This window comes from Oryx dammah, unplaced genomic scaffold (assembly GCF_014754425.2).
Source record: "Oryx dammah isolate SB20612 unplaced genomic scaffold, SCBI_Odam_1.1 HiC_scaffold_28, whole genome shotgun sequence".
Taxonomy (NCBI): Eukaryota; Metazoa; Chordata; class Mammalia; order Artiodactyla; family Bovidae; genus Oryx; species Oryx dammah.
The window spans coordinates 29,944,582-29,958,101 of NW_024070212.1; the positions used below are offsets into that span (position 1 = coordinate 29,944,582).

Sequence of the window (13,520 nt, forward strand, 5' to 3'; positions counted from 1 at the left end):
GACGCGCTGCCGAGCCGGGGCTGGAGCGACGGCGGCCGCGGCGGCGGCGGCGGCGGCGACGGGGGAGGGAGGGCCCCACGGACAGACGGACGCACGAACGGACGGAGCGAAGAAGGGAAGGAGAGACTTGGCTCGCGAGGAGGAGCGGTGCGAGCGGCGGCCGCTGGGCGCTTCCCCGCGCTGCTGGGTGCTCTGCGCCTCCGCGGCCCCCGGCTCCCGGCGGCAGCTTCCTAGCGCGCGCGGGGCGCGGGGTGCGGGGCCCGGGGCTTGCTTCGCTGAAGGTAAGAGGGACGCGACCGAGCCTTTTGGAGCCAGGAAGCGCGCTCAGCGCTGCTCCCACGCCTGTTGCTCCGGCTGCCCACGCGGCACCCTCCCACTCCCGCACCCGGGTGGGTGGGCGCTGGGGCGCCGGAAGGATTGGGGGTGGGGCTGGCGCCGCGGGGGAGCAGGCAGCCGGCCCGGAGGCGTCGGTTCCCGAGGGCTGCGGAGCCACCTCCGGGCAGCTAGGCGCTGTGAGGTTTGGAGGTGGGGGTGTGAACCTCTGCCCTCCTTCCATTGGCCTGCCTTCCCTCCGGGGTGCCAGAGGCAGCGCCCCGGGATCCGGCGGCAGGTGGCGACGGCTCGCTCGGTCCCCCGCTCCTTCTGAGGGGAGAAGGAGAGCAATGGCTGAGGGTGGAAGCGGGGAGCAGTTTGGGGCGCTTTACAAAGTTCTTCAGCCGGGCGATCGGGCGGTGTGCCTCCCATAGGCCGGGGGCCCGCACATCTGGTCCTGCCCGACGCCGCTTGCCCTCGGCGAGCTCTGGGAAGGGTCTCTGAGCAACACCGGGGGCCAGAGTGCCCCGGGGGAGGCCGTTGGAAAGACTCACTTTGCGAGATGTTTACACTAGGAATGAGGTGCGGAAGGGACTGGGAAGAGAAGTTACCTAGAATCAACTAAATTCCTGCACTTGCTTAGTGTTGACATTTGAATCGAGTCCAAGATGTTCTGCTTTTACCCCGGGCAGCGGTGATATGTCAGCAACAGGCTGAGGTTCTGAACCTGGAATCTTATAGCAAAGAGAAGGCTCGGTTATATTTCTTGGGAGAGGGTGCCTGAACTTTCTCCCGATCCTAGGTACAAGGCAATCTTTTCAAGACCTGGTTCTATGTGGTTCGTGATGGTATTTTGCATGAATGTAACAGAGATGGTTAAATTTACGCCTTATTTACCATCACTTCAAGGGAACCGAGATATTTAATGTCTGTAGAAAGGGGGCCTGGGCCAGCAGGAATGCAATGCAAAGCATGTGTACCTTTTTCCCATGTGGACATGTTGGCACAGGGGCTGGAATAGATGTGTTTATTTTCCCCTGTCTCTACTAGAATGCAACAAAATGCAAGTACACAAGGGACCCCCAGAGGAAGAAAGATTAGCGGCTTGCTCCCTTTCGCTGTTGAAGAGGCTGGAGAAAAAAATCAAGAGTTCAGAAAAGTGCCCTGGCCAGCCTAGGAGAGGCACTGCAGGAGAAGAGGATCTCTCTGTGTGTCCCAGGCCTGCATCCCAAGGATCCCCATCTTGGCACCCTACCAATTTCATGGCTGCTTACCCAAACCCTGTGGGCACAGGAGAATGCCCTCTGGGATGTCAGGACCCTCTGCTCCCAGACTGGCTCCATTCTGGGCTGAGTGAAAAATTGTGGAAAGTAAAAGTTTCATGAGACTCTCCATACCCAGTTGTCTGTCGAGGTCACTGAAGGGTAGATCTTGGTGACATGCTGTTTGCATTGCCTTGTCCCTGTGCTCAGGTTAAGTGTCAGTCCCCAGGACAGGTGGCCTGCTCACTTTGCCCACGTTGGGCCCTCTATCTCCGCCACAGAAGCTGGCTAACAGGGCTGCCTGTTTACAGCAGGGGGAATGTGTTTCCCTTTTCTAGGATTTTTTTTTTTTTTCCTGCCTGTGTCATTTCAGCGCTCACCTGTTTCAAATGTCTCTTCCCCATCCTCCCCCCACCCCCATCTTTCCCACTGTCAAACTCTTCTGCCAAAAACAAAAATAGCTTCAGATTTTTCATTTGTAAGGCGTCCACGTCCTAGTAAAACCTTGGCATTTGAGGCCTGTGCAGTGCTATTGGCTGGAAATGGGGCCGCACTGTGGTGCCTGTTGCAAGAATTCATACCCAGGTCGGCTCCAGGAGGCTTGGTGCCTGTCAGGGGGCGAGTGTTGTGGTGAGAGTCTTGGAGAAGCCCTGCTTGAGCTGGGTAAAGCCTGCAGGCTTGTATGGAGGGGATGGCGGGCACGGCCACCTGCATGGGACACTTTTCCTCCACTTCCAAACAAACTCTCTCACACACAGAAGTAATAGGGTGATTCCTCCCATTTTGGTACCTTTTAGCAAGGGAACAGGGCTTGAAGCTTCGGAGACAGCCTGGCCTTCTTTGGGAAGATTGTCCTGGTTTAATACATGGGATAAAAGTTCGGCTATGGGACCAGAGGCTTTTATGATAGATAGAGAGGGACTGTTCTTCCTTCCCCAGTTCTCAATTATTCATCTGAGAGTAGTTTGTAAAATACCCAGAGACTTTGGAGAAGAGGAGATCGGTATGAGGAGGGGAGGGTAGAGTGATGGGGTTCAGCGTGGCAGCAGCAGGTACCAGGGAGTGAGGCTTGGGAATCAGGGTGAAACAGCACTGGCAGAATGGAAGTGGGAGGGCTCCACTCTCCCAGGGCATACCACTGCATACCTGGCCCAAGCAGAGTATTAGGGGTGTACCTGCTGGTTCTGTGGTCTCTTACTCTTTGCCATGGGAACCCCCCAAGTTCCTGCCTTTCTTAGCTTCATCCTGGGATAAAGCGAGGATGTTAAGACTCAGAGGTCCAGGGGCCAGGGTCTGGAGCCCGGGCCCCTTTTCCCTCCAGGGGTGTGGCCAGGGGTTCTGTGAATGAACTGGGCCTTTGATTGCCTTGAGTTCTAAGCAATGCAGGTTGTGTGCCCCTTTCTGGGCACCAGCCTCATCAGAAATTCCCAGAAGCGCCTTTGTTAAAAGGAGGCTCAGATTAACTCCATCCCCACAGCAACAAACCCAGAGGCTCTACTGCTTGCTTTGCAGGGGACACTGTGAGGAAGAGATCTTGGTGAGACCTGAGCTACAGGCTTGATGTCCTGGATCCAGTAGAATCAAGGATTGCTTGAGCTAGAGATCTCCTTGTCACTTTCTTGTCCAGTTATCTCATTTGACAGACGAGGCTTGTGAGGCCCAGAGGATAATGGTGGCTTGCTTTCACAAGTTCAGGTGAGAATTAGAACGAGAGTACTGGGCCTTCCAGACCCCATGCTTTCTGCTGCCTGGGAATGGGGTGGGCAGAGCCTGCATCCTGCTCTCTCCCAAAGGACCTTTGGTATTTGGCTACACCTAGGTCAAGGAAGTCATTTGGCAGTGAGCTGCCATGCCATGCTGCCATGCCATTTCACTTCAGTTGTGTCTCTCTGCAACCCTATGGATTGCAGCCCGCCAGGCTCCTCTGTCCATGGGATTCTCCAGGCAGGAATATTGGAGTGGGTTGCCATTTCCTCCTCCAGGGAATCTTCCCCACCCAGGGATCGAACCCGTGTCTCTCTTGTCTCCTGCACCAGCAGGCAGGTTCTTTACTACTAGCGCCAACAGATCAGTAGCCTATTGAAAAATTGTCACCTCCTATATACACAGAACATAGCCACTTTGAAGGAGTCTCAGCTCCTTTCCTGAAGCCTGTCAGCATAAATGCCTATGTCATAGGATTTTTGTGGGATTAATTAACTGTTGCTGCAAAAAGTGCTTAAACCAGTGCCCACTGCATAGTCAGTGATCAACAAATGTTAGCTAAATCTGAATTGGAATTATCTTGTGACCAATCTTTAAACTGCAGGCTTTCTTCCCAAACTTCTCTTGCTCCTCAGAAAATCTAGCTAAGTGTGTGCTTAGGGACTACAGATTCTCCTAGTAGCCTAAAGGAAATACAGGGAGTTAAAAGGGTACATTTCTTGAAGAAAGATATAAAATGCATGGGATGTGTTCCCCAATCTTCTATCAGCGGCATGTGGATTACTCATTGCCGTGGGTAAACGATCCCCCTGTTCTTTCCTCAGTTCCCGTAATCAAGAGCTCATCAGGCCTGTGCTGTTTTTCTGTTCTCTGACTGGTGACATTTAGAGGGAATGTCACTGTCATTTCCCGATGTCTTCTGTGGCACCTGAATCAACCTCCCTTTATGAGGAAGCAGAAAGTCTTGGGAACATGCTCCTTAGCATGCAAAGGGGAAACTGAGGTAGAGGTCGGCTCCTTGGGAAAACTCCGCTGACAGCCACAGTGAGTCGGAGGCACTTAAATTGGGTTCATTTTATTTAGATCTGTCTTCAGAGTTTACTGAGTGGAGAGAGAATGCCCAGCCTTGAAAACCCTGATGGTGTGGAATAAAATTGATGTATTACAATTGGCATCTATATAATCTGGATTCCTACCTGTCCTTTATTATGCCCACCTTTGGGGATCATCGGTAGGTTGGACATCTACTACACTACCTCCTGACTTGTCGTGTAAAGATAGAAGCATCGTGGCCTTTACCCTTAAGGAGCTTCCTGTGGGATGGGGAAAGCAGGGAAGAGGCCTGGCTATCCCCTTGAACTTCACATTGAGACGGCCCAAGTTTAAATCTCCCTGCCTAATCATTACATCCTTCAGCCAGTTATACCTCCTAATGCTTCATCTTCCTCATCTGCAAAATGGGGACGACGGTGGTGTCTGCCCCCTATGGGTGTTGGTGGGGTGGATTGAAGTGGTCCATGGCATGTAAGTATGCCACACTGTGCTGGCTGGCAGTCAGCCCTCAGTAAACATCACCTAATATTCTTCTTACAGGAAGACCTTGAGAAGCAGTGTAGCACAGGATCTCAGGGCACGTGGTGTGGGGTCAGACTGCCTGTCCAGGACTGTAGTCCCTGTCCTTCCCCCTTCCAGCTGCCTGACTGCTGAATTTCAGACCTCTTTTTCCTAGGGTTGCTGGGAGGGATACATGAGCTGATCCATTGGAGACAGTGCAGTGCCTGGCATAAAGTCAGCGCTCAATTACCATTGGCCATGATGATAAGACTCGTGGAGAGCGTCTGTAACCCAGGCGAGAGGATGATAGGTGCTAGGGAAGAGGAGCAAACAGAGTCTCCTCCCAAAGGAGGAGAGACTTTCAGAGTGGGGAGAGGAAGACGCATCACAGAGAGAGCAAGGCACAGGGGAGATTCTAATAGGAGTGCTGGGTGAAGGGGAAGGATAGTCCCAACAGAAGGAAGAGTGCCCACAGACAGACCCCCAAGGACTATGCATAAGCTCATCTAGGATCTAGGATAGGTTCCTGGAACATGGGGCTGGAATGATAAACCAGGATCCATTTGTGAAAATGCCAGAATGCCAGTCCAAAGAGTTCAGACTTGATTTGGTAGGCCATGGGAAGATCTTGCTTTAGGGAGATTAACCTGAGCAGGATGGATTTACTGGAAACAGGAGAAATGGGGGTCGGGGGAATGAGAGACAAACAGACCAATGGGAAAGAGGACTCAGGGAAGCGAGGCCTTATGAGGGCAGAGACCTACTGTAACAGTATTTGGCAATTATTTGCATCTTTGGGTGCAGCAGTGAGGAAGATGGCCAATGTGACGGGCCAGGAGTTAAGGATGCTGTGAGCAAAAGGTGAAGAGCAGCTTTTTGCAAGGAGGTAGACCCAGCTCCCACCTGTCCAGTTTCAGAGATCTCCAGGTGGCAGAGTCCAAGGGTAGCTCAGGAATGAGAGGAGAGAGAAATCTGGAAAACTTAGCAGAGTTGGGAGTCAGTCAGGAGAAGCAAACAGGTTTACAAGGAAAGATGAGATCAAATCTCCTTACGAGACTCATCCTCTGTCTCATTTATTTAAACCAGCTGAATTCCAGAGGGTCCAAAGAATTCTGAGTCAGGATTGGCTCGGTGAGATCAGTTTAGGATCTGGGAAAATGAGCGTGGTCAACCCCAAACATTCCCCGTTGCTGTTCCGTGTGTTTCTGTGTCACCACGTGTCTCCCCACAGATGGTATACATTTGGGGATTGCAGACTCATTTCACTACCGTCTTTAAAAAGCCAGACTCGGGAAGGTAAATCTGTTTCCCAAAGCCAAATATAATTCTCCATGCCATTGTTCCCTCCATCCATGCATCTGATGGGAAAGTGTGTACACAGCCCGGTTCAGAGAGCGGTGAGTAAAGGGCCGAGGTGGCCCAGCTCCGGAGGAATCTCTGAGGGTGGAGTGGGGCCAGGTGAAAGAGGCTGGCACGGGAAAGGGTATTGTTATATAACCTGAGGGAGTTAGGGATGGTGGGCAGATGGAGACGGGAGGCGAGGAGTCTGGAGATGGCAGTAAGTGTGGATCAGCTTCCTCTGGGAGGGAGAAGGACAATGCTTGGAAGGCAGGTGAACCAAAAATCCAACAGTCCTTTACAAGGTGGGGGAGGAACCCTAGCCTCCCAGCCTCTCCCACATCTTTCTATTATGGCTCTGAGAGCGTGACTGGACATGAAGTTGCCAAATGTCCCAGCTGAATGTCCCAGAGGGTAGCACGCCACCAGGGTCAGCCTTCTCCATGGAACTTGGGGACAGAACTCCACCAAGTTCTGGCATCTCAGAGAATTTTCCGGAGTCCTGGGCAGCCCCAGCCTCCTCACCAGTGAGGAGCGGAAAGAATGTGTTTCCCTGATCTCCCCGCTCCACACCCCATTCCTGATTGCCATAGTGGGTGAAGAGAGAAATAAAAATTAGCATGTTTATCCCACTTTTAAATTCATTTAATGAGAACTCATTTACCCTCTCCCAATTTAAATTCGTAATAACACCATAACCTTTTGGAGCTGATTATTACCCACGTCTTCCCAGATCTTTCTGCTAAAGAGGTTTTCCCTCCAAGTGCTCCTGAGCCCTCTTGGAACTTGACAATTTGTCAGGCAGTCAACAACATCTGGTGATCCCACATTACTGCAAGACCGGGTGCGATCAAGTCCCCTCTCTTTGGTGGCGATTTCAGTTCCATTCATTTCCCTTCCAGATGTTTGCTGTTTCACTTCCTGATGACCCTTCCCTGTGTCCCATCTCCCACTCGGGTGCAGACAGGGGACTCACGGGTTCTCTGCTCTCTCCTCCTGTCTCCAGGGGTTGCTGAACTAACTTCCAAGCTGGTGTGCGGGCTGGCAGAGCAGTGGCCGCCCAGGAGCTGGAGTCACCATGGCGGCCGGAGTCGCAGCCTGGCTGCCCTTCGCGCGGGCTGCGGCCATCGGGTGGATGCCGGTGGCCAACTGCCCCATGCCCCTAGCCCCGGCCGACAAGAACAAGCGGCAGGATGAACTGATCGTCCTCAATGTGAGCGGGCGGAGGTTCCAGACGTGGCGGACCACGCTGGAGCGCTACCCGGACACACTGCTGGGTAGCACGGAGAAGGAGTTCTTCTTCAACGAGGACACCAAGGAGTACTTCTTCGACCGGGACCCAGAAGTGTTCCGCTGCGTGCTCAACTTCTACCGCACTGGCAAACTGCACTACCCGCGCTACGAGTGCATCTCCGCCTACGACGACGAGCTGGCTTTCTACGGCATTCTGCCCGAGATCATCGGTGACTGCTGCTACGAGGAGTACAAGGACCGCAAGAGGGAGAACGCCGAGCGGCTCATGGACGACAACGACTCGGAGAACAACCAGGAGTCCATGCCCTCGCTCAGCTTCCGCCAGACCATGTGGCGGGCCTTCGAGAACCCGCACACCAGCACGCTGGCCTTGGTCTTCTACTACGTGACTGGCTTCTTCATCGCCGTCTCGGTCATCACCAACGTGGTGGAGACCGTGCCGTGCGGCACTGTGCCCGGGAGCAAGGAGCTGCCGTGTGGCGAGCGCTACTCCGTGGCCTTCTTTTGCCTGGACACAGCCTGCGTCATGATCTTCACGGTGGAGTACCTCCTCCGGCTGTTCGCGGCACCCAGCCGCTACCGCTTCATCCGCAGCGTGATGAGTATCATCGACGTCGTGGCCATCATGCCCTATTACATCGGCCTGGTCATGACCAACAACGAGGACGTGTCGGGCGCCTTCGTCACGCTCCGGGTCTTCCGCGTCTTCAGGATTTTCAAGTTCTCGCGCCACTCCCAGGGCTTGCGGATCCTGGGCTACACCCTGAAGAGCTGCGCCTCAGAGCTCGGCTTCCTCCTCTTCTCCCTCACCATGGCCATCATCATCTTTGCCACTGTGATGTTTTATGCCGAGAAGGGCTCCTCCGCCAGCAAGTTCACAAGCATCCCCGCCTCGTTTTGGTACACCATCGTCACCATGACAACACTGGGGTAAGTCGGAGCTGTTGGACTGGAGAAGGGCGGAGGTTGGAAGAAGGGACACTGTGGATGGTATCAGAGGTGGACACAGGAGGTTGGAGTCACTTCCCCAAGTTGTAGGAGCAAGGGAAGTTGCTAATCAGAAGAGGAAGGCACCTAAGTGATTTGTTTAGGGATGATGAATGCTCTGAATTTTTTCTTTTAGGAGTAGGGTATGTATTTTACAAAACACGGAAAATTGTCACCATGTCTTTTTTCAGCCATGCATTCTGTGTATGTGCGTGTGGTGGGGGAGGAGTGAGTGGAGACTGCTGCATTCTTATATGCACCTGAGCTTGCAAGGGCTGCCCTGAGGAGGAAAAGAGTGCAGCAGGAAGGAAGAATGCTGTAAGAAGTTCAGTGAGCGTGGTCAGGAGGGTACAGATTTCCATCAACAGGAGACCCTAGAACTCTCTTTGTGGAGCCTCCCTGCATTTCTCCTTTGTATATATGCAGGCTGTTTTCTCTTCTGCCTTATTTTTCTTTTTTGCTGCCACAGATGCTCAAGGGCTCAGGAGCTCTGAGCAGACTTTCTCTAAGTGACTCTGAACTTGGGTTTTCTGCAAAGTGGGGCACCTGATTTGTTTTTTTTTCTCACTGAAGAAGCAGTAGTTTTGCTTTCTTAGTCTGACTCTTTGATGGAATGATCCTTCAGCCTACCTGGGTGATGGTGAGATGGTCTGATGGATCATGTGGTCAGACACAGTAGCAACAATATCATCTGTGGGAGGGAAAGGTGCTCAGTGAGGTCACGGGTGACTCTGTCTTTTCCATCTCCCCAGGGTCCCCTCTCCAGTTGAGATCACCAAAATATATTTATGGTGCTGGGATATGAAGCTTTCCATCAGAAGACTGTGGGGGGACAGCGCTCAGGAAGCAGATTACAGTCTTCACCCTAACAGGATTAGAGCCAGTGAAGGCAGCTTCAAGGCGATGTGTATTTCTCAGGGGCTGCTGCTTCAGCCGTGGGAAGGCATTGAGGCTCAAGCAAAATCCCTTCACAATTCATACACTGGGGCTGTATTTGCTTAGGCCAGGAAGCGTTATATTGCTGATGGAGAATTCATGAAGCTTTTTATTTGGTGTTTGACAATTCAGTTGGTGGCATCCTGGTGATTCGATTTTTTTTTTCTTTTTTTTCCTGGCTGAAACCCTGTGGCGCTGGTATTGGTTTTTCCATAGTGCTTATTGGGAATGACTGAGCAGGTGACAGGACCTTTTAAAATGATTACATTTGTCATTCTGCCACACAGAGGGGAGAAGCAAGGGGGAGAGCAAGGGGTGTTGTTGTCCATTTGTGAAGGCCACATTTGATGGAGGCATTCCATTCATCGGGCAGAGGCCACCTTGCCCTTTCCTTCCTCTTCAACACACATGCAATCTCCCACTAACTGCTCGCACCCAAAGTGGGCAAGGATGTCTGGTCATTTGACCTTGTCTCTCTTGACTCAAGGGAGTAGATGTGGCTTCCTGGCATGGTGGGATATTTAGGAATAAGATGGGCTGGAGAGCTGGCCCTGTGTTAGGAGAAGGAGGCACATTTGCTGCTTCTCTGCTAACCTGGCCATCCCTTTGCTTTTCTGAAGGGGACTTTTCCATGCCCAGGACCTCCACGGCTATACTCTGACTGTCCAATACCCTTAAGTGCCCCTTGATGGGACTCATAACACCAGTGATGCCTCAGGACTGCCATGGGGAGAAAACAGGGCAGACAGATGAGTGTCAGAGTTAAAATGGCGCCATTTCAGAGGAGATCAATGGAAACTTCAATGGCCACCTGCCTATTACTTTTTATTATTAGCATAACAGCATATGTGTGTCTACTATGTGTCAGCAGTGTGCTGAGCACTTTGCATATGTTATCTTTTTAAGTCTTCACAACAGCCTTGCAAGGTAGGAAACATTCCATACAACTTTGAAGATGCAGCCGGCGAGGCTTAGAGAGGTTAAGTAAATATCTGTAGTCACATAGCTGCTGAGGGGCAGCGCTGCTTTTCAAATACCAGTCTGGCTGTCTCCAGGGCCCTTTCTCTTTTCATTTCCCACTCTACTTGTTCGTACCATCAGGGCCTGTAGGTGGAAATCAGCCCTTCAGAGCTTTTCTTTTTTTTTTTTAATGGCCTCGGGGTGTCATAATCTATTCTAGTCCTATCTCTATTTAAGAAAGTGTCAGTGTGGTGAGGACTACAGGCACCTCACTAGGCACACAGGGAATTTATGAATATATAAAACATTTTCTTCTGGCCGGTTTAAGTTCTGCCTGGAAAATTAATGGCTGCTTTCACTGCAAAATCTATTTACTGTCACTGGGGAGACCAGTGATTTCCTTTAGCCTTCGCTGTGTAGATCAAGGTCAAGTCTAGCGTCAGGGGGTGGACAGTCATGGCCTCACATTTTCTTTTGGGAGATGAGGAAGGGGCAGAGCAAGAGGACTGCCAGAGAGTGAGGACTCCTGCGTAGGAAGACCCAGACTCCCCCTGACCCCTGACTTCGGGCCTTGAGAGCTCCTCACCCTTCCCTTCCTCAAGCAACAAGATGTCTAGCCTTAGGGAGGGAAACACTCACAAGCAAAAATGAAGCCTTTAGTCATGTCTTGCTTAACCTCCGTTAAGTAATGGGAAAGCAGGCTTTTTCTTCCCATCCACCCTGACCAGTGTCGGCTGGATCGGGCTGCTTGACTTTGACCTGAGTGGGTGGTGGGAACCATCACCTGGCTCGCTGCTTGACTCTAAACAGCACGTATTTGGCAAAACTCTTAAATGGGTGAGTCAATGAGAATGGGGCTCCTTTTTCCATGTGCTTGGTTTGATAATGTCCTCAGTCCCTTCCAGACCCACCTGTCCTTTCTCTAGGGTGGACCCAAGATTTGTATCTCCCCCAGCCCTGGCTCCAGGGAGGGAGCAGGGCGGCATTTATCTGGGGTGTGGTCCCCCCTCACTGGGATGATCTGCGACGCTGTGGAGGGTCTTCTTGCTCTTACTGGAGGTCTTACCCACCCGATCCTGGAAACCATTTCTCTCCTCTGGCTGCTCTCTGTCCTGAGCACATTCATTGGCTACTTGTAAGCTTGTTGGATCATTCCAGAAAGCCTGTCTTTGCTCTCTCTTTGCTGGTGTTTGAACCCCAAGTGGTCATGCAATGCCAAAGGCCAGTGATCTGCCACATTCCACATTCTTTCTGATTGCTTCCAACAATCCCTGGCAGACTCCTACTTCTTCCTGTTTCCAGACCCTTCCCATCCAAACCTTCCCAGGCTTCTTATTTCCAGTCTGGAAGGACTGTCCTGTGTGCCTTTGCTGACTGACTAGTCGAGGGCCGATGTGTCGAGTGAAGGAATTTGCTCTTCCTGGCTCTGCCTGCTTTCCCAGGACCTGCTGATGAGTTACTCAGGTGTCCTCCAGGGAGGGATCTCCTGGAGCCAATTATTCCCATTTATTTAATTTCTCAGAATATCTTGAGCACACAGAACAATAACAACCCGTCTGCCACCAATGCTGGAGGATGGCTTTCCTTGGCCACCTCCCATGCTGGTGGGGAAGACACCTTTGCCCAGCCCAGGGTTCCCTGGTGGCCCCTTGACAGTTGAGCTTCCAAGTTCACCATTAAAGGATTAATTTCTGTGCTCATAATTGATGCTATAAATAAAATAAATCCTCAATTATCGCAGTTAACAGAGGGAAGGGATAACACAGAGCTCCCAATATTAAATAAGACCAGCACCTCTAGTTTGGGAATGTATTATATGTCATAGACTTTTTCAAAGCAGATTTTCCCTCTTCATTTTGTTTGACTTTGCTTGACATCACCACTGGGCAGACTGCCTGAGCCAGTCCATGGGTGAAGCTCACGTGGGGCCTGGGGCAGAGGGGAAGGAAGCTTTGTGAACAAGCATCCACAAGGGCCATCGAGGGCCAGCTCCAGGCCTGGAAGGGATAAAGTGCTCTTGGACATCTTAGGGAGGGGGAATTGAGCTTGGGAAGGGCATGGAGCAGCGTCACTCTAATGAGATGGCCTGATGCCGCCTGGTTGGCTTGGTTATGTAATTGAGACCGGCAGCCTATCTGTCACCCCGTGCTCTGAGATGAGAGAGCTTTTGACAGTGTCCAAAAATCACTTTAACGAAAACAGAATCGATTTTTACTTCTTCCAAGCACGAAGCAGCCTCCAGGTAATTTGCATTTCCCTTTAAAGTCTAATCCTGGAAGGGGCCTGCTTGAGCTTTCAGAGACTGGGAGCCGGGCCTGGGAGATCAATATGGGCACTCCACAGAATGGGGTGCTTGATCAGGCACCCCCAGTGGAACCAACCAGAGGTGGGTTTTGTTAACCCTTCAGTTCCTGAAATTCTGGCTATACCATCATCCACTGCCTCTGGGGGGTCCACCAACCCTCCTCCCACCTTCCAAGGGCCTTGGAGTGGGGTGTTGGCCAAACAGTGCCCATCTAGATGGTGGTGGGTCCCTGCCTGGGGGATCTGATTATAGTGCAATTACTGGGAATAAATGACCTCAGAATCTTCTCTTGGTTTGAATTTCTTAACTAATAGTTCTCTGGTGCTGAAATTCCTAAGAGAGAGTGGAGACCTGCGTCCCAACAAGGTATCATTCATTCATTCAACATTTATTGAGTGTCTACTGTGTATCAGCCAGCACTATAGGCTCTGAGAATGCACAGGCACCATGATTGCTCGTCAGCCCTATGTAAAATACAGACAGAATGAATGAGACTCATTTCTCTCTTTTTTAACCAAAACAAGAGAGAGTGGGAAGAGCAGGGTCAGAAAAGAGGCTTTTATTCACATTCTTCCCATCCCTCCAGAGACCACCCCTCACTCTGCTATGTCTGGCTAACTCCTGTCATCCTATAAAACAGCCCACATTGTCTCCAGGAAGGCTTCCCACGTGCACTGCCATGCATCTTTCTTGCCAATTGCCACATTTCATTAACTTTGTTTATATGTCTTTTCGCCAGAATATGAGTTTCTCAAGGGCAGGTATGTGCTTCAAAGATCACTTTGTGATCTATACCTAGCACAGGACCTGACATGTACTAGGCTTCAGTATATATTTGTTCAACCAAACAGGTGTGTACTCTGGCTTACCCGTCTTCAATTTTCTCACTTGTTAACCATCTCCTACCC

The 13,520-nt window shown here is 51.4% G+C and overlaps 1 protein-coding gene across 2 annotated transcripts in view; it reads left to right on the forward strand.

Annotated features, from left to right (window-relative positions):
* The first annotated feature begins 3,087 nt into the window (after positions 1-3,087).
* KCND3 (potassium voltage-gated channel subfamily D member 3) overlaps positions 3,088-13,520 on the forward strand; it is a 224,204-nt gene continuing 213,771 nt past the window's right edge. Inside the window, exons 1-2 of one of the 2 annotated variants that reach the window (XM_040232036.1) lie at positions 3,088-3,269; positions 7,177-8,354. In XM_040232036.1, coding sequence (XP_040087970.1) covers positions 7,249-8,354 — 1,106 coding nt within the window. In that variant the 5' untranslated portion in view covers positions 3,088-3,269; positions 7,177-7,248. Of the gene's footprint in view, positions 3,270-7,176; positions 8,355-13,520 lie in introns of those variants that run through there. The other variant, XM_040232037.1, reaches the window with a different exon arrangement.